The 21,673-nt window shown below is 42.2% G+C and overlaps 1 protein-coding gene across 3 annotated transcripts; it reads left to right on the forward strand.

Annotated features, from left to right (window-relative positions):
- The first annotated feature begins 1,790 nt into the window (after nucleotides 1-1,790).
- Nucleotides 1,791-17,698, forward strand: ZFP64 (ZFP64 zinc finger protein). 3 transcript variants are annotated; one of them, XM_074969958.1, is made up of 6 exons: nucleotides 1,791-1,921; nucleotides 3,942-4,178; nucleotides 5,966-6,127; nucleotides 7,523-7,585; nucleotides 8,280-8,531; nucleotides 13,874-17,696. In XM_074969958.1, the coding sequence occupies exons 4-6, from the start codon at nucleotides 7,549-7,551 to the stop codon at nucleotides 15,172-15,174; spliced, it is 1,590 nt and encodes a 529-aa protein (XP_074826059.1). In that variant the 5' UTR covers nucleotides 1,791-1,921; nucleotides 3,942-4,178; nucleotides 5,966-6,127; nucleotides 7,523-7,548; the 3' UTR covers nucleotides 15,175-17,696. The 3 variants fall into 3 exon arrangements, with proteins under 3 accessions (XP_074826059.1, XP_074826057.1, XP_074826058.1); XM_074969956.1 differs by lacking the exon at nucleotides 1,791-1,921 and adding an exon at nucleotides 2,069-2,161 and having other exon boundaries at nucleotides 13,874-17,698; XM_074969957.1 differs by lacking the exon at nucleotides 1,791-1,921 and adding an exon at nucleotides 3,111-3,403.
- The last annotated feature ends 3,975 nt before the right edge of the window (nucleotides 17,699-21,673 follow it).

Below are 21,673 nucleotides of genomic sequence, written 5' to 3' on the forward strand. Positions count from 1 at the left end.
TCTAGCCCCTTCCACAGGTAATAAATTCAGTGAAAACAAACAAAAACCCAAAACAAATAATGTCTGAGATCTGTAGTATTTTCTACTTGGGCTAGGCTGATGTTCTGATGGAAGGACAATAACACAGTGAAAACTTATTAAAACAAATTATTCTACACTCCAAAGTACAACTACAGCTGAAATGAAGTATAGTACTATTGCAGAAAAAAACAATTTGGTTATATCTACCTTGGATAAAAGTAAATATGCTGGAAAAAATAGTAAAAAGGGTGAGAGCTGATGTTTCAACGATGAAGCCTTCTCTAAACTATGGAAAAATAGATTAAGGTTGATTGTTATAACTATCCTAAACATGATATATTTTGGACACACTCCAAAGAAAGCGTCATTAGGACTTACCATATTTTCTACTTCTAGGTTGTTTTCATAAACCCATTTTATAGGCAATAACTATATATTTATGCTGACACAATAGAAGGTGTGTTTCCAGAGTTTCAATGGAAATTCTGTAAGTCTAATCTAGTGTGATTTGAGAATCCTAAATGCATTTCTAAAACCATATCAATGTTCACAATGTCCACTGTGGCTTAACTCAAATTTGGGGATTATTCTAAATCATTTTATGGTATTATTTAGACGACATATCTAGAACTGGGATTAAAATTTACCTGTAGTCTCAAAGGGGGATATATGTAGTGTTTTCAATCATCTTCTTCCTGTACCTACCATGTGTTATTCAACACATTTATTCAGCAGGCTCTGCTCTGGAGACCAGAACTAGGATTTTCCCCTCCTGCATCCTAGTCGGTCCTATGTCTGTAGTATAGTGTTTTGGCAAAATAAATCACCAGAGATATCATATGGATGCCACTTTCCCAGGGGAGTAAAACTCCAATTGTAACATGAACTGTACTTTGAAACTATCTGTTTAGCGTATACACTAACACCATATATAACACTGTATACACCAGCATTTATAATTGACTACACACAAAGGACTAGGTGAAAAGAATATTCAGAGTGCAAAGTCAAGCACTCAAAAGTGAGGAAATATCAGAATTAAATTTGCCTGTCCAACCTTAATTTGCCCCCTTTGTGCAACTGCATTAGGATATAGTCTTTAATCACATAATACTTTTCCAATCTGCTCCCCCTATGGCCTTCTCCCCTCTGCCTTTGAGGGAAACTGTTTTCCCTTCTATTCTGCCTTGGAACTAGCAGAGGAATCAGTGAGAGCACAGCAAAGAGATTATTCCTCCTTTTACAGTTGATACCTAGTACGCAGTAGTCTACGGAGTAGAGGCACTTAAAAACGAGGAGTCCGGTGGCACCTTAAAGACTAACATTTATTTGGGCATAAGCTTTCGAGGGTAAAAAAACTCCATGCATCTGAAGAAGTGGGTTTGTTACCCATGAAAGCTTATGCCCAAATAAATGTTAGTCTTTGAAGTGCCACTGGACTCTTCGTTGTTTTTGTAGACACAGACTAACAGGGCTACCCCTCTGATACTTGGAGGCACTTAATTTGCCTTGCTGTGCTTGCAAATACCCGAGCTGTGGGAGCAGTCCCGGGTGCGCCGTGTGTGGGATAGGTAAACACGAGCACCCTCTTGTGCAGAGCTGGGGAGAGACAGGCAACAAGCAGCGTGGAGCTGGATGGCTAATAACCAGCAAGCCGCAGCCTGCAGACACACACACAGCAACAGCCTGCACCGAGTGCCTATGGAATCGGCAGCAGCAGCCTGCACCGAGTGCCTATAGAATCCGCAGCAGGCTGCCTGGCGCTGTACAGAGACGCCGCTGCAGTCTGCCCAGCGTAGAGAGACTCTAAACAGGCACCTGCCGAGAGCCGCACAGAGAGGCGGGGGGCACCAGCCGCCCCGCTCCCCTGTGTCCCCACGTGCCGTCCCAGAACGAGCAGGTGGGTTCCGGGCCCCGTGAGGGCAGCGGCCTCCGCGGCTGTCACTGAGCATGCTCACAGCGCGCGGGCACGCTCGGCTTGGGCTTCTTCACGTCCGTCCCTGCCCGGGGCGCGGGGGTCCCCGCCGCCGCCGCCGCCAGTGAGCCTCTTGCCGGGGGGCGGAGCTCCCGGGCCAGGCCGTGCCGCGCGCCATGAACGCGGGCGGCGGGAGGGCGCCGGGCTTCCCGGGCCCCGTGCCGTGTAAGTGCCGAGCGGGCAATGCGCGCTCCGGGGCCCGCGCTGGGGAAGCCGAGCCGAGCCGGGGCCCGGGCAGGCCCCGAAACCTGAGTAGCGCAAGAAGCGGGCGGGAGCCAAGCCCGGGAACGTGGCTCGGGGAGGAACGCGGGGGAGAGCAGCCGGCGGGCTGGGCGGGCTGCCCCGCCGCGCAACGGGGGCTGGGGGCGGCCGCGGAGAGAGGCTCCCCGGGCGGCCCCGCTTTGGAGTTCCCCCGTCGGGCCGGGGCCTGGGCGAGCAGCAGGTGCCGACGCCCCAGGCGGGGAGCCGGGGCGCAGCGAGGGGCCGGTCCTCGGGGAGAAGGCGGGCGGCGGCCAGAGCCATCAGCCGCCGCTCAGCGCGGGAGGGCGGACCGCAGCCGGTCCCGGGCTCCGACGCCCCGCCCAGGAAGAAGCCCCTTCGTCCCGGCAGCGGGCGAGAGGCGCTGCCCGGCGGAGATCGACTCTGGCCTGCTGCCGCCCGTCCCCAGCTCTCCTCCTCCGGCCACGGGCTCGCGGAGGAGACGGGCAAGGGGGGCGGAGATCGGGGGTCAGGGAGAAAGAGGGATCGGGGTGGGGGGACCGTTCTAGCCCCCCACTGGGGAGGGGGCGTCAGACGCTTGGGGGGCGTTGGGGGCGGGCAGAAGGCTGGGGGCGGCAGAGTAGGGCACAGAGGTTTGGGGGCAGATAGGGCTGTTAAGGAACAGTAACGGTAAGAAGGAGGAGCTGTGAGTGGGGGAGAAGGCAGGGGGAACAGGTTGGGGACTTAGGGATAGGCCACATGGGGCAGTTAGGGATAGGGGAGGCAGGGGAAGAAGTTGGATGTTAAGCAGTAAGGGCAAGGGAGGAGGCGGGGCAGAAGGCGGTGGGAGGTAAGGGCAGAGGGGAAAAGGCCATCTTGCTGCTTGGGCTGTGCTGGGCAGCACAGAGGATGCCTGCAGGGGAGCCAATCAAGAGTTACCCTGACACCTCACTCCATTCTGCCTCCAGGACTATCCATGTTCATTACGGACCCATCCACCCACAATTGGAGCACTGGGCAAGGGGCTACATTTTCTGGGAAAGCTCCCCAGGTGCATAGGGTAAGCCCCCTGGGCTTAATGCAAGGAGCAATGGTGTAGGTCCTTTGGTCCAATTCACAAAGGCATTTTGCAATAGTGCAAGCCTCCTGGCTGTGAGAGTGTCACCGTGCAGCATGCAAAGATGCAAGTTCCCAGAGCGCAACTGTCATGTAAGCCCCTATAGCCTAGTGAGTAACATGGAAACAGAATGTAACCTTATCAGCAACCTAAGGTTCAGCATTGCAGGCATGCAAGTTTCACGAATCAAGTTTCCCAGGAATCTTAGTGTAACTTTTTTTTTAGGTTGGCTGTGATCGAATGGCTTTGCACTTCAGGCTGCTCAGCACACTCTGCTCCTACTGAAGTCAGTGCCCAGAAGCTTCATATACCACTAAATATGTTTAGTTCTTCATTGGTTGTAACACCCATGTGCCGTCATCTGCTGAATGCTATGCCTCTTCACATAAAAGAAGACAGTATTTATAGAGTTCAGCATCTTGGTTTCACAGTTCCTATTATAGCTCTCCCAATAGTAGGTGAAAGGGAAATGTTGCAGTTATTCAATGAGAAATTGGAATGCATGATATTCTAATTGAGGCGTTGATCCATTTGATAATCTTATTGGAGTCTCTCTTTGCTTTTGTGTAGGAATGTTTTATGTTTTGATTTCATCAGTGTAAATTATTTGATCTCCTTCCATTTTTGTAGTTCCAGGAGGCACCACTGTCCTAGTGGAGCTCACCCCAGATATCCACATTTGTGGCATTTGCAAGCAGCAGTTCAATAACCTCGATGCCTTCGTTGCTCACAAGCAAAGCGGCTGCCAGCTGATCAGTGCAAATGGAACCACTAGTACAGTCCAGTTTGTTTCAGAAGAAACTGTGCCATCAACACAGACTCAAACCACAACCAGAACAATCACCTCAGAGACTCAGACCATCACAGGTATTGCTTAGGAATTTGAAAGCACACATCCTATAGAAAATAGAAATGTAAATCCATGTACCCCATCACTTTACGTTAAAACACCAATTTGCACACAAGTATTCACATATGATTTGGTGAGGGAAGGAGAAGCAATCTGACTACTTTGTTAGCTTTGGTATAACACTATGCACTTAATTTGACAATTAAAACTGTGAATCTGTTTATAGACTGATACAACATGTAGCCAGCACTTAATGAAAGGGAAACTGTAATCAGTGGCAGTATTTATGAAAAATACTTAAATTACAGGACATTTTTAGTGGTGCCCTTGTTAACAAACACAGGCTTAGAGTTTTTGTTGGTCTTCAGTCCGGGTATTTCTTATAAGAGAACGCTGCACTGGAACAACTGCTCTCACAATTAGTTAGCTAGAAGTATTTACTCAGTATTCCTACCTCTGCAGAGGTTTAAGTTAGGCTGACGCATATGCAGACCTTTACTTGCATAAAGTTACATGCGTGCATGTTTTCAGGCTCAGGGCCTCATTTAGTTTGAATTAATTTGAACAGACACATTAATTTTCAGAGAGATTTGCAGAAACGTTTTGGGATAAAGAATCTGATATACAAAAGCCTTAAAACTAGTGAAAAGATAGGATAGTCAAGTGGACTGAATTCAGGGCTGGCTGCCAGGAATTTTTGAGTTCTAATCCCTGCCCATGATTCACTGGATTTTGGATGAATTTCTTAAATTATCTGCCTCTTATTTACTCACCTGTAAAACAAAGGCAATAATACCAACCTATTTGATGTAGGAAAGCGGTGAGATTTAATCAACTTAAAAGCCATTAATTAGTCTGCGTTAAAATGTTTTTTCTTACTGTGTTTACAGTTGACACCTAAAATTCCTATAACTGAAAGAGATTAGATATTTTAAAAAGAAAATCCTATTTTTTCAGTTTGTTTACTTCATACTTTTGACAGCATTTTGTATAAAGCCAGTTTTGCTGTTTCCCCTGAATACTGATTTAGGGCTTCGATGCTGCTAACATTTAGAATCATAGAATATCAGGGTTAGAAGAGACCTCAGGAGGTCATCTAGTCCAACCCCCTGCTCAAAGCAGGACCAATCCCCAATTTTTGCCCCAGATCCTAAATGGCCCCCTCAAGGATTGAACTCACAACCCTGGGTTTAGCAGGCCAATGCTCAAACCACTGAGCTATCCCTCCCCCCCCAAAAAAGAGAAAGGGAATCATAGAAGGTTAGGGTTGGAAGGGACCTCAGGAGGTCATCTAGTCCAACCCCCTGCTTGAAGCAGGACCAATCCCCAATTTTTGCCCCAGATCCCTAAATGGCCCCCTCAAGGATTGAACTCTCAACCCTGGGTTTAGCAGGCCAATGCTCAAAGCACTGAGCTGTCCCTCCCCCCTGACAATTACTCAGCATAACAACATGTATAACTGTATTTATATAAGTAATCCGTCCCCACACAAACAGCAGAAGAAACTGACTCAGCCCTGAGTCCTGTAATTGGATCCACGCCATCACACCCTTGTGCTTGTGCAAAATCCCACGGGTTTCAGTGCAATTTTGTACTGGTGCAAAGGACTTGCAGGATGGCCTTCGTCAGTTTCTTTTTTTGTTTACCTGGGGCTTTCGCTTGTAATAGGTAGAGAAAAACATTTTATAAAAGAATAGGCAAATGTGATTGTAAAACTAGAACTAGGTACGGGTGGTGCTTAATAGAATTTGATATGAATTGGAGATGTTTATACTAAGAAAGTGGGCCATTTTTATGTTTTTAGTTTCTGCTCCAGAGTTTGTTTTTGAGCATGGCTACCAAACATATCTGCCCAGTGAGAGCCGTGAACCTCAGACTGCTGCTGTTGTCTCTCCATCATCAAAAACGCGTTCCAGAAAATCCACTACTGCAGTTGTCCAAAAGAAATTGAACTGCTGCTATCCAGGTTAGGTATTGGCTACGTCGTCTTTTTTTTCTTTCATTTTTGCAATTGGTGGGCTTAGTATAGTTATAAATATGTTAGGCTTGCCTAATTTCATGAAGTTAATCTGCACAGAATCTAGAAGACAGCATGATATGCTCCTTTAGACCTGATCCTACACAATTAAAATCAGTGGGAGTTTTGCCATTGACTTCAGTGAGTGTTGAATCAAGCCCTCAGACTCTAATCTTGCTCTAATGATGTGTACTGGCCAGGGTCACTGGGGCTCTACCTGGCTTCCAGGTGTGCTGACACACATCGCTGTAAAAGTATGTCCTGATTTGTATCTTCCTAACTGTGTTCCCAATCTTGCAACTCATGTGAAGAATCCTAAAAGTTATTTGCACTGTATCCCCAGCTCTGATGAACCAAAATGTTTGCAAGGATGGACTGATTTTAAATATTGTCAATATTTAAATCATATTAATCAGTGAAGTTACTGTATAAATTCCTGAAAAACAGATGCTTAATTCTTTCATATAGGATTCAGTGCTGCAAGCCTTGGAAGTTAAACTTTCCTCACATGAAGAAAAGGAGTACTTGTGGCACCTTAGAGACTAACCAATTTATTTGAGCATAAGCTTTCGTGAGCTACAGCTCACTCACGAAAGCTTATGCTCAAATAAATTGGTTAGTCTCTAAGGTGCCACAAGTACTCCTTTTCTTTTTGCGAATACAGACTAACACGGCTGTTACTCTGAAACCTTTCCTCACATGAGTAGTCTTGTTTGTTTAAATAGAGTTTACAGTATTGTTTCAAGTCTTTCCTTTACCTGAGAATCTTATTTCACAAGCAGAGTCTTAGTTTGCACACACACAAATTTTCAGGGCCCTACCCAGTATTCTGGACTCAGGCAAAACTCCTGAGAATGAAGGCCCCAGTGTGTTATCTAGGCGCCCACTATCTCTAATCTGAGACTATATGTGAAATTAATTAGTCTCCCTGTGTCCCCTGTGTACTGTAGAGTGCATCTCAAAACCCAGGCAGAGATTCCACACAATTTGTTTTAGAGATTACCACGAAAAATTCCAGAATGAGTTAATGCAGAGAATGAATTATCTTCTAGGGAAGCACTAGAAGACTAAAGTTTATAGGTAAGTATAGCTACTTACTTATTGTAAGTAAGTATATGCAAACAAGATGTGGACTTCATTTTCCGGCAATGTTGAATTCCTTCTCTTTATTTTTATACAAACACAGAGCCTTTATATATTTGACAAAAAAATGTTACAGATACATGCCGAGAAAGGCAACATCCTGAATCTGTCAAAGTACATGTCCCCTGTCCCGTTGTCTTGTTAGTTTTTCTTAAATTTAAAAATCTCATTTTTTGTTTGTGGTATCTAATTTATTTTCAGGTTGCCAATTCAAGACATCCTATGGTATGAAAGATGTGGAACGTCATTTAAGAACACACACAGGTAAAATCTAAAGCCATCACCTTCTATTTTTCCTTCTTGTTATTGTCAGTAGATTTTCCAGCAAAATAAGCATCTAGTTTTAGGTGGTACAACCTACATGTTCAAGAGGCACAATCCCTCCCCTAGCTTCATGGAATGCAAGGACTGTCCTTTTGCATGCCAAGTCTCTCATTATGGTACAAACTACTTTAGTGTAGGCCAGTTTGTAACTTAGTCATCTGGCCTTCAGAGTTCAGAACATTAAAAATGATGTATGCTTCACTCATCACTGACACACGAGAACCTCTGTGGCATGAATGGGAAGCTGTTTTTCAGTGCATCACCGCATTGTACTACAGATTAGGACAAGAAGTTAAAGAAAATCTAGATTGACACAATAATTCTAGAAAAATATACAAATCATTTTCAAATGAACTTTCAAAAGCTAGTGTAAGGGGACAGTTTTTTCAAAGGGTCTTCTGAATTGTAATTGCAGTGTTTGCATTCCTTACCATCTTTTCTGTGCAGATTAGGAAGAATGGTTAATCTGGAGGTGTTTGAAGGCATAAACATTGGAGTTTAATTAAAGGAGGCCTTTGGAAAATTCAGGCTATTGCGATTTGAAAATTCTATATAGTTTCTTTTTGTTTTGTTAAGTTCCAAGATTGTGTCATTACAAAAATTGTTATTTTGACGCTCTTTCGTTGGTTTTCAGGAGATAAGCCCCATAAATGTGAGGTGTGTAGCAAGTGCTTCAGTCGCAAAGATAAGCTGAAGATGCACATGCGTTCCCATACTGGGGTGAAACCTTACAAGTGTAAACACTGTGACTATGCAGCTGCTGACAACAGCAGTCTCAACAAGCACCAGCGCATCCACTCAAATGAGCGTCCTTTTAAATGCCAGATCTGTCCTTATGCGAGCCGCAACTCTAGCCAGCTTACTGTCCATCTCAGATCCCATACTGGTAAGTCTAAACTGTAAGACTTCAAAATGTGTTGGGCCATATTTGAGGTATTTTAATGTTAAAGATGTAGATAGGTGCCCAGTGGGATTTTCAGAAGTGCAGAGGTGTCTGACTCCCAATCTGGAGTCAGTTATAGAACAGTTGCAACAGTTTAACTAAATTGATTGAGATATTGAACTAGTTAAACCAGTACAAACTCCAAATGTAGACACCCTAGAACTATTTTAATTTCTCCAGAATTCATCTAGTTTACATCTGCAAATGACCAAATTCAGCTAAACATCCATAGACCATTGCTGGTGGGTCCCCTCCAGATCAAGGTTGAGGCATGTTAGCAAGACGACAAGAGGAAACTGGCCTTGCTGCTGCCCATGCTATACTTGTTCTGTGAATAGATGATTTCAGTCTCCAGGGTTGTCAGCCCACACACCTTTTGCAAACACTAAATCCATAACTTCTTATAGTTAAATTATTTTCCTAAATTCTCTTTTAATCAGATTTTCTCTTATAGTTTGTATGCAATTTGCTGTAAAGATACTGATCTTTTTTGTGACTGTACAGTTATCTCTGATGCTTTTCATTTATTCCGTGGTATTAGATTGGTTTCCATGCTTTTTACGGGTTTGATAAATTCTGTGAATGTTAGCTGCAAAGCGATTACTATTCAGGGTTTACTATATTAGCTTTGAACCTGCTCTAGGTTCTGATTTTGAATTGAGGTATTACACTGTACATTAGTTCAGATGTAGGCAGTGTGGAATTTATTTCCAGCAGATAAAAGAAATAAATCACATGTGAAATGTGGAGGAGCAGCGGGTCAGACCAATCTGTCCTGAGCAGAAGAGTCTTTTATGCTTCACAAATCTGCTGTGATGCCACAGGCAGGACAACTAGGGAGTTGTTTTACAAGGTTCACCTGTTTCTGCTGCTACATAACAGGATGTGATGGGCAGTAGGAATTGTACATGGGGGAGTCAGATAGTAATGATAGATAGAGTCCAGAGAACACCTGATGTAGATTTACCTCCTCTAATGCAAGTGTGCGCAGGTAAGCTGTAGCAGTTGTGCCTCTCGAAGGATTAATCCATGGAAGAAGGAAAACAGTAGTTTTGTTTTATTCTTCTCTGCTTTTCCACCAGAGTAAGGTAGATTTTTCACTGCCACCTGTGAAGACTGGTTTCAGAGTAACAGCCATGTTAGTCTGTATTCGCAAAAAGAAAAGGAGTACTTGTGGCACCTTAGAGACTAACCAATTTATTTGAGCATAAGCTTCCATGAGCTACAGCTCACTTCATCGGATGCATCCGATGAAGTGAGCTGTGAAGACTGATGAATTGGCACTTATATACTTTCTGCCAATGGGAGGCCAAGTGGCCCTGATTCGGAAGGGTTCAGCCAGTGAAGAACAAGGAGTGAATAAGCCCTTTGTGATTTTTAGCAGATAAATAGGGTGACATGGGCATGAGAATGCAGGCTTGCTTTGCCAGTTTAAAATCACAGCCTTTGTGTCAAGTTACCCTTTCAGGGCCACATGCTCCCCTCTTCCAAATAAATAATTTGACTTCTTATACTAGAACTTGTGGAATTAAAGTGGTCTCTTCCCTGCTGTTCCAGGGTGGATGAGGGAAAGAGGCATGTGCCAGGAGCAGATTCTCTAGGGTCTGCTGAGAAGTCAGCATAGTTCCCAGTTTATCCACATAGAAAAGTTACCCTTCACTTTAGGTTTCATGACTCTTCACTTCATTAGTAGCACAGCTCCCTTTGAAACCATGCTGCATTTGCCTTTGCCCTTCCAGGCTTGAAACTAAGATGAATTGCAAACAAAGAGGGGAGTTCTTCAAGTAAGTCTTGTATGGATTACCTCTGGGAACACCTCATTCTGTAGTGGGGATCAGATTTCATCCCTCCCTCCTATCTATCTCTGGAATGCCTATTCTTGCAGATGTCTTGTGGAACGACTTCCATGGTGGCTAGGAGGCAAGAGGGAATGTGTTTAAGTGTGAGCTGTGTTCCTGTTTCCACAGATGTGAGGTCTTTTCTGACCCCATTACTACTTCCCTTCACTGCTCAGTATGCGATGTCAAGTCTTTAGAGTTTAGTTTTTTGCTCTATCTTTCCCAAGTAAATCTTTTTAGATGTGAAGAACTTGTAGGTGTAATTTGTTGCATATAAATACAAAGCTTTAAAAAATGATTCCATCCCTATTATTGTTCACTAAGAAATTAAATGGACTGGATTGGGTTAAAAGAAAAATTCAGACAGGTATTCAGGATGCAGGTCCTAGTGGTACTGATCAACCATTCTTTGTACTGCAGGAAATCTGTTAGAAATTCATAGAGGTAAATGTCTTTGTGACCTACAGTAGAACCTCAGAGTTACGAACATCTCAGGAATGGAGGTTATTCATAACTCTAAAATGTTTATAACTGAACAAAACCTTATGGTGGTTCTTTCAAAAGTTTACAACTGAACATTGACTTAACACAGTTTTGAAACTTTACTATACAGAAGAAAAATGCTGCTTTCCCTTTATTTTTTTTAGTAGTTTACGTTTAACACTACTGTATTTGCTTTATTTTTATTTATTTATTTATTCTCTGCTGCCTGATTGCATACTCCTGGTTCCAAATGAAGTGTGTGGTTGACAGGTCAGTTCGTAACTCTGAGGTTCTACTGTGTATAATTTGGAGTCAGATTTTATAAACCCTTGCTAATTTGATTAATCCTTTCGTTCTCTTAATTTCAGTGGAACAATTCACAGGAGTATTAGTTTTCAGGATCAAGGCCCTGAAGTTCTTTGGTACCTCTGCCAGTGTCAAATTATGCAAGGCCAGTAGTGTAAATATGTATAATAGATCAATCTGCAATTTAAAAAACACATGTATTTGCAGAATTTGAGTACAAAAGTAACACTGTCAGTCCAATATATGAAAATTGAGCTATTGAAATATGCACTATGCCTTCATCAGTAAACTAGGTAAAAATTCAATAACGGAATCTTACAATTCAACTAGAAGAGTATGCAGCTGTGACTGTAAAATAAATAAGCTACACTAGCAACCAGTGTATCTTCGTTAATAAAAATCTTTATCACAAACATAATACGCTATATATCTCAATTATTAAACAGATGTGAGATTTGCACAGTATGCCACAACTTGATTTGAAAAATAAGCAGCTAAATCAATGACATGTAGCTGGATAAACAAATTATGCGAAATTATACAAATATCACAAAGATCTATAAAATATTAACTATTAAAATAAATTAGCCATATGCAGTTTGATTATTAATGAACAAAGCATTGACTGAACTTAGTACATTCCTACATTTTATTTGTCTTACATAGCACTCAATAGTTCTTTCACTTTTCTCCTTCCATGGCGTGACAGAGTAATAACAAAATGATGTCTTACTGTTCAAGTGGATCAGAGAAGAACTGTTAAGAATGAATAGTATTGTTTTGAAAATGCTATTTACTACAGTCAGCTTCTTCTTTTGTTTTTTAAATCATATTTGGAACGGAGTCATTTTCTTGTAAGTCCATGCCCTGGATTTGATCCAGTGATTATGAATTAAATATATGTGGTTATTTTGGCTGCACATATTGTGACAACCCTACAAATGCAAGGAAATGCAAAGAACAGAGGTTTAGGCCCTGAAGATGCAAATGCTTATACATGTAACTAACTTTACCCATGTGAGTAGTTCCCTGGAAGGAAATGGATTATTCCTGAGGTTAAAGTTGAGTAAATACAAAAACGTTTGCAAGATCTAGCATTTGAATCCTTTGACACAGATTTTCAGCTGCAGCTGTTTCTAGTCTTCATGTGTGTGCCCATAAAAAATTGTGCATGTACATGTACTGTGCAGGCACACATCTCTACGTGCATACTAATTTAAAAAAAATCTTTAACTGTAGTTTTTGGAAAGTCGGTTGGTAACATCATGCAATTTGTAATGCAATTCAACTGTTGGAAATGGAGGATTCTGCAAGACAAAACTATACACTAAATAGTTCCCTAATGTTAAATTTCTATATAAGTAAACTCATATGAACCCACACATCATTATTTATCTTTTGCATGTTTCACTCTTTTAATTTTTCTTTTCCAATTATTGTGCCCCACTACAATTAAATTTTTCCCCAATACAAACTTTAGGAACATCCTATAAATCTGGAGTAACCACTGTATTTTCTGTGCATCCAAGTACATGATAGTAAGTGTTGTCCTTCCCTATCACCTTCCCTCTTTGCTTTTTCAACATTTGCTTCAAAAACTGAAAATCTAGCTCAGGGATCGGCAACCTTTGGCACGCGGGGCTTTGGCAGTTCCCACTGGCCACAGTTCGCCGCTCCAGGCCAATGGGGGCTGCGGGAAGCAGCGGCCAGCACATCCCTCGGCCCGTGCAGCTTCCTGCAGCCCCCATTGGCCTAGAGTGGCAAACCGCGGCCAGTGGGAGCTGCAAGCAGCCGAACCTGCGGACGCGGCAGGTAAACAAACCGGCCTGGCCCGCCAGGGGGCTTATTTGAAAAATAAAGGTGCAGATTCTACAAATGTCAGAAATTTGAGCCAAATATCCTAGGGCAAATGTGGCATAGAAGAATAGGAATAGACATGTGTACGTTATTTTGGAGGATGATTTTTAATTTGGGTCTTCAGTGGTAAATATTATATGATCAAAATATTTTAAAAAGATGATTAGCTAGTAATTTAATTCCACATAGTTTGGAACTGATTTAATACTCCATCATGCTTAAGTTCTCAGCATGACTACAGTTATGTGTATATGCTAACGTATATGTTTAGGAAAGGTTTATAATGCATCAATATCTAGCAAAGAGACAACTTTTTTGTTTTTTAATGTTTTATCTCAGTTAGTTAAAAGCATTAGTTGAGACGTTCAATCTTATTAATGAAGGAGGATTGAGAATCTTCAGTAGCTTGTTTTGGAACAGTGTTCCACCATTTATACCACTAAAATGAACTAGAAATGGAGAACATCTGGAATACAAATACCAAGAAACTGCAGGGCCTGCAAGCATGCCCACATATTCTCTCTACCCACAAGCGCTCTCCGCCAGGAGTGGCTACTATGTTTCCCACACAAAAGTGTCTCTGATCAGCTACAGATGAAACAAGAGAATGCAACGTTTGAATTTCAGCTCATTAAAGAATTTAGTGCATTGTGGAAATATGATGGGAAATTTTAACTGGAACAAATTGAGTTTACATACCAGTTTAAGTTTATGCAGTTAATTGCAACTTTCAGTCTATCCCGGAAGTACTGTAGATTCATGGCTTGACTCCTCTAATTTAAATGCATGTTTTGTTGACAGGAGATGCTCCGTTTCAGTGTCGGATGTGTAGTGCTAAATTTAAAATCAACTCGGACTTGAAGAGGCACATGCGTGTGCACTCTGGAGAGAAGCCTTACAAATGTGAGTTCTGTGATGTCCGCTGTGCCATGAAAGGGAACCTGAAATCGCACATCCGTATCAAGCACAGCATGGAGAACACGCTCAAGTGTCCAGAGTGCGAGTTCCAGTGCGGAAACAAAACAACCCTTCGGCATCACTTAAGAACCCATCAGCCTGAGCAGCCAGTGAAGTGCTCAAAATGCAACTACTCTTGCTCTAACAAGGCAGCTCTCAAGGTGCACGAGAGAATTCACTGCGAGGATCGCCCTTTCAAATGTGACTTTTGTAGCTTTGATACCAAGCAGCGGAGCAATCTGACCACGCACGTGAAGAAAGCCCATGGAGACAAAGTCAAGATCAAAAAGCAAACTACTGAGAAGAAAGAGGGAGATAAGTTAAAGCAGGGCAGCTCCAGGCAAGTAGCCAAATTGGATGCTAAGAAAGCATTTAAATGTGGCCTGTGTGAGGCTTCCTTTGTCCGAGAAGATTCTCTTAGGAGCCATAAGAAACAGCACAGAGAGTATAATGGGACCAAAAGTACTGAACTGGCTGTATTGCAGTTGCACATGGACCCCAGTAGGCAGACCAGTGCCCCGATCACTGTAAGTCACCTTCAAGTCCCAATTCAAGCCACTCAGGTTTCTCCTTACAATGAAGGAAGGGTCAAGATCATTGCTGGCCATCAAGTGCCTCAAGCTAATGGAACAGTTCAGGCTGCTTCAGTGAATGTTATGCCCCCCACATTAGTTGGCCAGAATCAGGAGGACCTATCTGCGAGTAGTCAGTTGCAAATACTGCGCCAAGTCAGTCTGTTGTCACCGCCTCATCCCCCTGTTTCTCAAAGCGAAGCTGTGTCAGTGGGGCAGCCGGCCGTTCTTCTCACTGCCCAGGACCAAAGTGACAGCAATGCTCTCCACCAGACTTTGATTTCTGCTGCTTCAGTCAGTAGTCACAGGGCTTCAGCAAGCCAGACTTTCATCAATGATTCTGGAATCAGCTGCTCTGACTTGGAAGGGCTCAATGCTTTGATTCAAGAAGGGGCAACGGAAGTGGCTGTGGTTAGTGATGAAGGTCAGAGTATCTCTGTGTCCACTTCAGCTCCCCCTCCTCCCATCTTTTCCTCATCCTCTCACACACAAGCACCTAAGCAGACCTACTCCATCATTCAAAGTGAAGCCCATACAGCTTCGCTGTGTCCTGCAGACTCCATACCGGATTAGTTTTAAAAAACTAGCGCAAATTCCACCCTGGATTGCCTTGTGAAGCCTTGGAGTCAGTGGGATTTTCATGACACTTAGGGAGGGCCAGTTTTTCAGGAGTCCTAAGATTGGCCTCTAAAGTTCCATTTGCACCACTTTGCACACGTAGTCGTATGTTGCATTCTCACATACTCATACAATGACTTGCACATGAGGGTGTGCACAATTACATGTATTGGAAACTAGAGGCTTCAGTCTTTGAAAAATGTGAACCTGAATATCAAAGCAACTGTTTAAAATTTCACATTTAAAAAAACTTCCCAGAGCAGGATTTACTTTGCGCAGCAAATGTCTTATTTAAACAAAATAGCTTTTTTTTATCAGATGCAAAGAACATCTCGCCTTAAGATACCATCCCCTGTGAAAAATCTGAGGGCAGGTCTGTATTACGGGGGAAAGTCGATCTAAGCTGTGCAATTTGAGTTACGTTAGTAGCATAACTCAAGTCGACACGTAGTTTAGATCTGCTTTCACGGGGTGGGGGTCCAAACTATGCTATGTCGACAGGAGAGCGTCTCCTGTTGACATTACGTAGTTTGGACCCCCACCCCTACTCTTTGGACTTCCCCTACTCTTTTCCATCTGGTGCAGTACTGGAGTCGACAGGAGAGCAATCTGCGGTCAATTTAGCGGGTCTTCACGAGACCCGCTAAATTGACCCCTGATGTATCGATTGCCACAGCGTGGATCCACTGGTAAGTGGAGACAAGCCCTGAGCAAGGTGGCTTTGTACAACGAACCAAAACAGTTGTTCAGAGACCCATTAACACCTAGCCAGCCTGTCCCAAACCTCCTCTTGCAGGTTACTATAGGACCTACCCTGTAGCTGTGCTCTAATGCATATAAGCCCTGATCAGGCAAAGTATTTAAACATATGAGTAGCCCCATTGTTTTAAGTGGAACTACTCTCATGCTTAAAATTGAACACGTGCTTTGCTGGATTGGGGCTGTAATGGGAGCACCCTCTGTGGTTAATCTGTCTGTTGCTAACATAGTACAGCAGTGGTTCTACTTTTTGGACTTTGTACATGGTACCAATAATTTCCCCAAAACAAACATCTGTTCATTTTTTTATTACTTGTTAGACAATTCAAACTGCTGGACATAATTCTAATAGAATTTCATATTATCTAGGTGCTACTATTTAGATGATAAAAAATTAACAGTATATTAAACAACATTAAGAATTAAGGGCCCTAGTCCTTCAACTGCATATGGATTTGCTTAACTTCACTTGAATAGCCCCACTGAAGTGTTTGCAGGATTGGGGTCTAAATTTGTAAATGTTGATTTTTTTTTTTCATTTAGATTCAGAACCAGACTAATCAGGATGAATTGGAGCCAGATTTTCAAAAGTGCTCAGCACACAGCAGCTCCTAATGTGACAGTTCTCACCAGACTTTTCCAAAATGCTCAGAGCCCTTCTGGCTGAGTTTTTAAAAAAAACATCTGGGCATTGATTTCGGTGCATAAATAGGAGCTGAGATCTTTTCAATATCTGGCCAGTAGAAGCTAAATGGAGCATTGACAAAGAACCTGAGGTCTGATCTGGTGTCCATTGAAGTTGATTGAAAGAGCTCCATTGAGTTCAGTAGGAATTGGGTCAGACCCTTGGCAGGCTGTTTAGCTAATAGGCTGTATTGCTCTCTGTATTCCCAGAACTGTGTACACATCATAATGGCATCACAACAGGTACATTCAAAAAGGCGGAAGACGAACCATAAACCCTTTAAAGGTATACTAAAAATTGTATCCCTGATAATTGTGCTAACTTGTCATGAGCCCATTAGCTGGTCCTGGCTGATTTTTCGTCCCCAAGAAATGCCCTGCACTGCAAAAGTGATTTTGGGATTCTATCTACAGATTTATGGTAATTGCTAATTACAGGAAAAGTCTGTTGAAGTCAGTAGGAATTGGGGTAACTTAGCACCTTGGTTGAGACACTCGTGCAGAATCAGGCCCCAAAGTATTTCTGTTAAAATAATAGACTGTTGTCTGTGTGTTGGTGATATTTTGTGTCATAACAGACTTTTTATGCAAATCATGTATACAGCACAATGCTCTGTATCAGAAGGGTCCTTTAAAAAAAATACAATATATTTTTCCAAATACAGTGCTGTAATTTTATGTCATTTGTTTTGGTGCTGAATTATTTGTTTTCAGTTGTGTGATTGAAAACAAATGTATTTTGCATTTCCATCTCTGTTCTTTATATGTAAGAATGCAGCTTAAAGAGAGGAAAAAGAAAATGTACTCAACCTGTTGCAGTACAAAATCTAATCATAGATTCTGTTTTGGGAATCAAAAAGCTAGTTAATTTAAAAAAATATAACTACATTAATATTAGTACAGAACAAGATAGAGATGGTTATTTGTGTGCTTAACATCACCATGCAATGAATGTATATTTATATAAAGAAGAAATATGTACATGTCAGTATTTGGCTTCAGGCATAAAAAATCAGTGGATCTGATTTAGTTTAGTTAGGTCAGTGGTTCCCAAACTTGTTCCGCCGCTTGTGCAGGGAAAGCCCCTGGCGGGCCGGGCTGGTTTGTTTACCTGCCACGTCCGCAGGTTAGGCCGATCGCGGCTCCCAGTGGCCGCGGTTTGCTGTTCCAGGACAATGGGAGCTGCTAGAAGCGGTGCGGGCTGAGGGATATACTGGCCGCCACTTCCAGCAGCTCCCATTGGCCTGGAACAGCGAACCGCGGCCACTGGGAGCTGCGATCGGCCTAACCTGCGGACGCGGCAGGTAAACAAACCAGCCCAGCCCGCCAGGGGCTTTCCCTGCACAAGCGGTGGAACAGGTTTGGGAACCACTGAGTTAGGTATATAATATGTGCCTTTTTAGAGAGAGAGAGAGTGTGTTTCTCCATGGGTATGAAAACATGTTTTGATAGGATACATAAGTAGGGCCATATTTGAAATTAGTTTTATAGTATCTCTTTAAAAAAAAGTCCGTTTGCACATGCATTGTCTTCCAGCCATACTTATGTTTGCTTTCACATATCTGAATCATATCCTTAAAAATGACATGGGAAAATGCAGACACGAATTATAGGTACAGTTTTAGAACCCTTCACTTTTGTTGACAGAGGAGTTGATTAGATGCGTTCTGTATGCATGAATCCACCAGCAATGCCAACTAATTCCATGAAAGCCCTCAATGTAGTTTTTGTTTAGGCCTTAAAATCATGTTCCTTTTAAGAAAGCAGTTCAGAATAATAATCTTGATGCCTGAATCCTGGCTTTGGTTTGATTAGAACAAATTAGCAATATATACCCTCCAACCTTCTGGACGGGAGAAAAGGCTGTTGTTTAGTTATAAAATAAATTTTGAGAATGTTAAACAGGGAACTAATTTATTAGTAAAGAAGATGGCTTCTTAGCTCCCAAGCTGCACTGCTGTTTAAAGGAGAAATTTGTGGATATCTACATTAAAAATATTATCAGCACTCCATACTCTAATATAGTGATTCTTGTTCTCAGCCGTCCATATGATGGTTCCATTTGCAGCTGCTTCTCTTCATAGCTGTCTGAGAGTCATCTGTGCCAATTCCTAAAGTGCTATGGATAGAGGCATGCTGATTTATGGTGAGCTCACATCTGAGGAGGACTAGTTGCAAGTCATTGAGCAAACCCGCTGTAATGTAAGATCAGAAACGGAATGGGAAGGGAGGTTGCTGTAGCGAAGAAGAGGTAAAGTATAGTCTGAGCAATTAATTGGGAGCCTGGAAATTTTGAGTTACAATCCTGACATACTTGGGTTCCCCAACTGTAGAATGGACATAATACTTACCCTCTCAAGCATGTTGAAAACTTAATGATGTTTGTAAAGCACTTTGAAGATGAAATAGCACTTAGTGCTCATATTATTTGTGGTCACTAATCTTCAGGGTGTGAACTATTGCTTTAGCTGATAGCATAATATTTTACCTATGTTTGAATTAAAGTGCACAGTAAAATATATGATGATGTATTAGATCAAGACACATTGGGACTTTTACCGCACTCGAGCAGTATCGCATGTGTCCTTATTGTGTGGCAAACTGGGGTGCTGTAGATTCACACCCTGGGTTGGCGAGTAGTCAGTTGTCAGGTAGACAGACCCTTAGTGTTCTCTGTTCCTCCCAGTCAAACCATCTATAAATGCTTCCGGGTATGTAGTCAGTGTGCACATTCTAACTTGTGAGATTGAGACTGGGGAAATGGTATGTAGTTTGAATATAGTTACAGTGGGCAGGCTGTAGGGAAGAGCAAGCAATAGGTAAAAGAAGACATTAAACAAAACAAGCAAACATTTTAAATCTTTTAACAGCAAACAACATTTTCTCCCCTCTCAAGACAAAACTTCATTGAGCTTCTAAAACCCTAATGCTGTAAGGGAGGTATTCGGTTTGATCCGTCATTAGTGGAACGACATGGCAAAGCCCTTATTGACTTCTGTGTTAAAGGAACCAGCCCATTTGTCGTACGCAATGATAGGCAATTGGAGAACAACTTTGAAAGCAAACTCAATAAACCAAGCACCAAAGGCTTATGCCCACTTTAGGCAAATATATATTTTCAAAATAAACGGGAGAAAAAAGACAAAATAACAAAAAAAGTAAAGGAATGGGAGAGGAAAGGAGAATGACATCTTGGTTTCCATCTGCTAGAGAAAAATAATCAAAGGTTTCTAAAAAGTTAGACCCAATCTTTTCAAATTTGTCAGAGGTCCCCCTTTTCCAAAAGGTTACTTGCTCTTTAGCTGCCAGGTCAGCCAACTTGCTATGCCAAGCTTCTGTTCCTGGAGGCAGTCTGTTCTTTCACCTAAGCAATATAAGTCATTTGGCTACAAGCACTGCTTTAGAGAACGAAGTTTTCTATGAGTTGGAGAGGTTAAGATGATGGGAGGTATCTGTTATCATATTAATCCTCCTACCTACTTCTAGCCAAAAGTATTATTGCATGGGATAGTCCCAAAACATGTGAGCCAGTTTGGTCTGGGAGACGCACATTTCCAGCAGCAGTCTGTTTTGGCAAGGTCAGTGCACTGTAATCTATGTGGGGACCAGTGTCAACAAAAACAGCAGAAGATCATTGTTTATCCTTGCAACGTTCCTGTGTCTAAACCTGAAAATCCTGCTCCTAATCTATTTAAATAATGCATTTGGACACCTCTTGGACTATAAAATCAACTGGGCAAAGTCAAATTCTGGGCATAAAAGCAAATTTGCTCACAGGGGAATCTATGATAATTGGAATTTTAGGTGGCAACTCAAACATATGAAATATTTAGGAATCCTCAGCCCCAGTGAGCTGGAGAATCTGTTCAAAATTAAATTAGAGCCCATTTTAGTTCATTGAGATATTTGGGCAGAGGGCGAATCCTTACTCTTAGCCTTTGGGCCAAAATTTATATTATCAAAATGAATATGCTTCCCAAAATGTATACCCTGTGAGTTCTCCCAGTTACTATTCCTCCATTTTATTTTAGGGAAATTAACAATTTTTTTAAAATACTTCTCTGTGGGTGGGTAGGAGGCCAAGACTGGCTTTATTTGACTATAACAGGGTTCAAAAAAGAACTAAATAAGTTCATGGAGGATAGGTTCATCAATGGCTATTAACCAGGATGTACAGGGATGGTGTCCCTACCTTGTGTTTGTCAGAAGCTGGGAATGGGCGACGGGATGGATCACTTGATGATGTTCTGTTCATTCCCTGTGGGGCACCTGACATTGGCCACTGTCCACTGAATGCATCCGATGAAGTGAGCTATAGCTCATGAAAGCTTATGCTCAAATAAATTTGTTAGTCTCTAAGGTGCCACAAGTCCTCCTATCGGAAGACAGGATACCAGGCTAGATGGACCTTTGGTCTGACCCAGTATGGCCATTCTTATGTTCTTAAGTAAATTACAATTCCCAATCACAGCTGGAGGCTTCTGTTTCCCCAACTTTCATTATCATGCAGACTTTATCATCAGCGAGACAGCCCTCTGGCTCCAGAGCATAATAGTGCTGCCTAGCTGCTAGTGGAACAAGAGTTGGTCCATCGCCTCCAGTTGGCAGGAATGCTGGGTTCAATTTATTATGGTTTTGATTTTAGAATGTCCTCTACAGCATTGGCTACCAGAGACTCACGGGCTAGTTTGGCTAGAAAATTTAAATTCCATCTCATCTCACACGATGATGCTGTACTTCGAGGCAACCATTTGTTGAAAATTGACAAGATACCATTTAGTGTGGAAAGTAGAAGGATAAGAGGATAATTTGGTCTGTTTATTACAGTTTTTCCAATATAAATGCACAAACCTTTAGCTGCTGGAAAGCAAGATTCGGTAGTTTTCATATCTCTGTATGCAGCTATTACTGTATATTGAATTTCAGATTGTCTTTAAAGTGATGATGAAATATTTTATATCATCTATAGGTGGTGCCAGAGAGTCAGATAAAATTTGAGCTTAGCCAGTTA

The sequence above is a fragment of the Natator depressus genome, chromosome 13 (assembly GCF_965152275.1).
Source record: "Natator depressus isolate rNatDep1 chromosome 13, rNatDep2.hap1, whole genome shotgun sequence".
Lineage (NCBI taxonomy): Eukaryota > Metazoa > Chordata > Testudines > Cheloniidae > Natator > Natator depressus.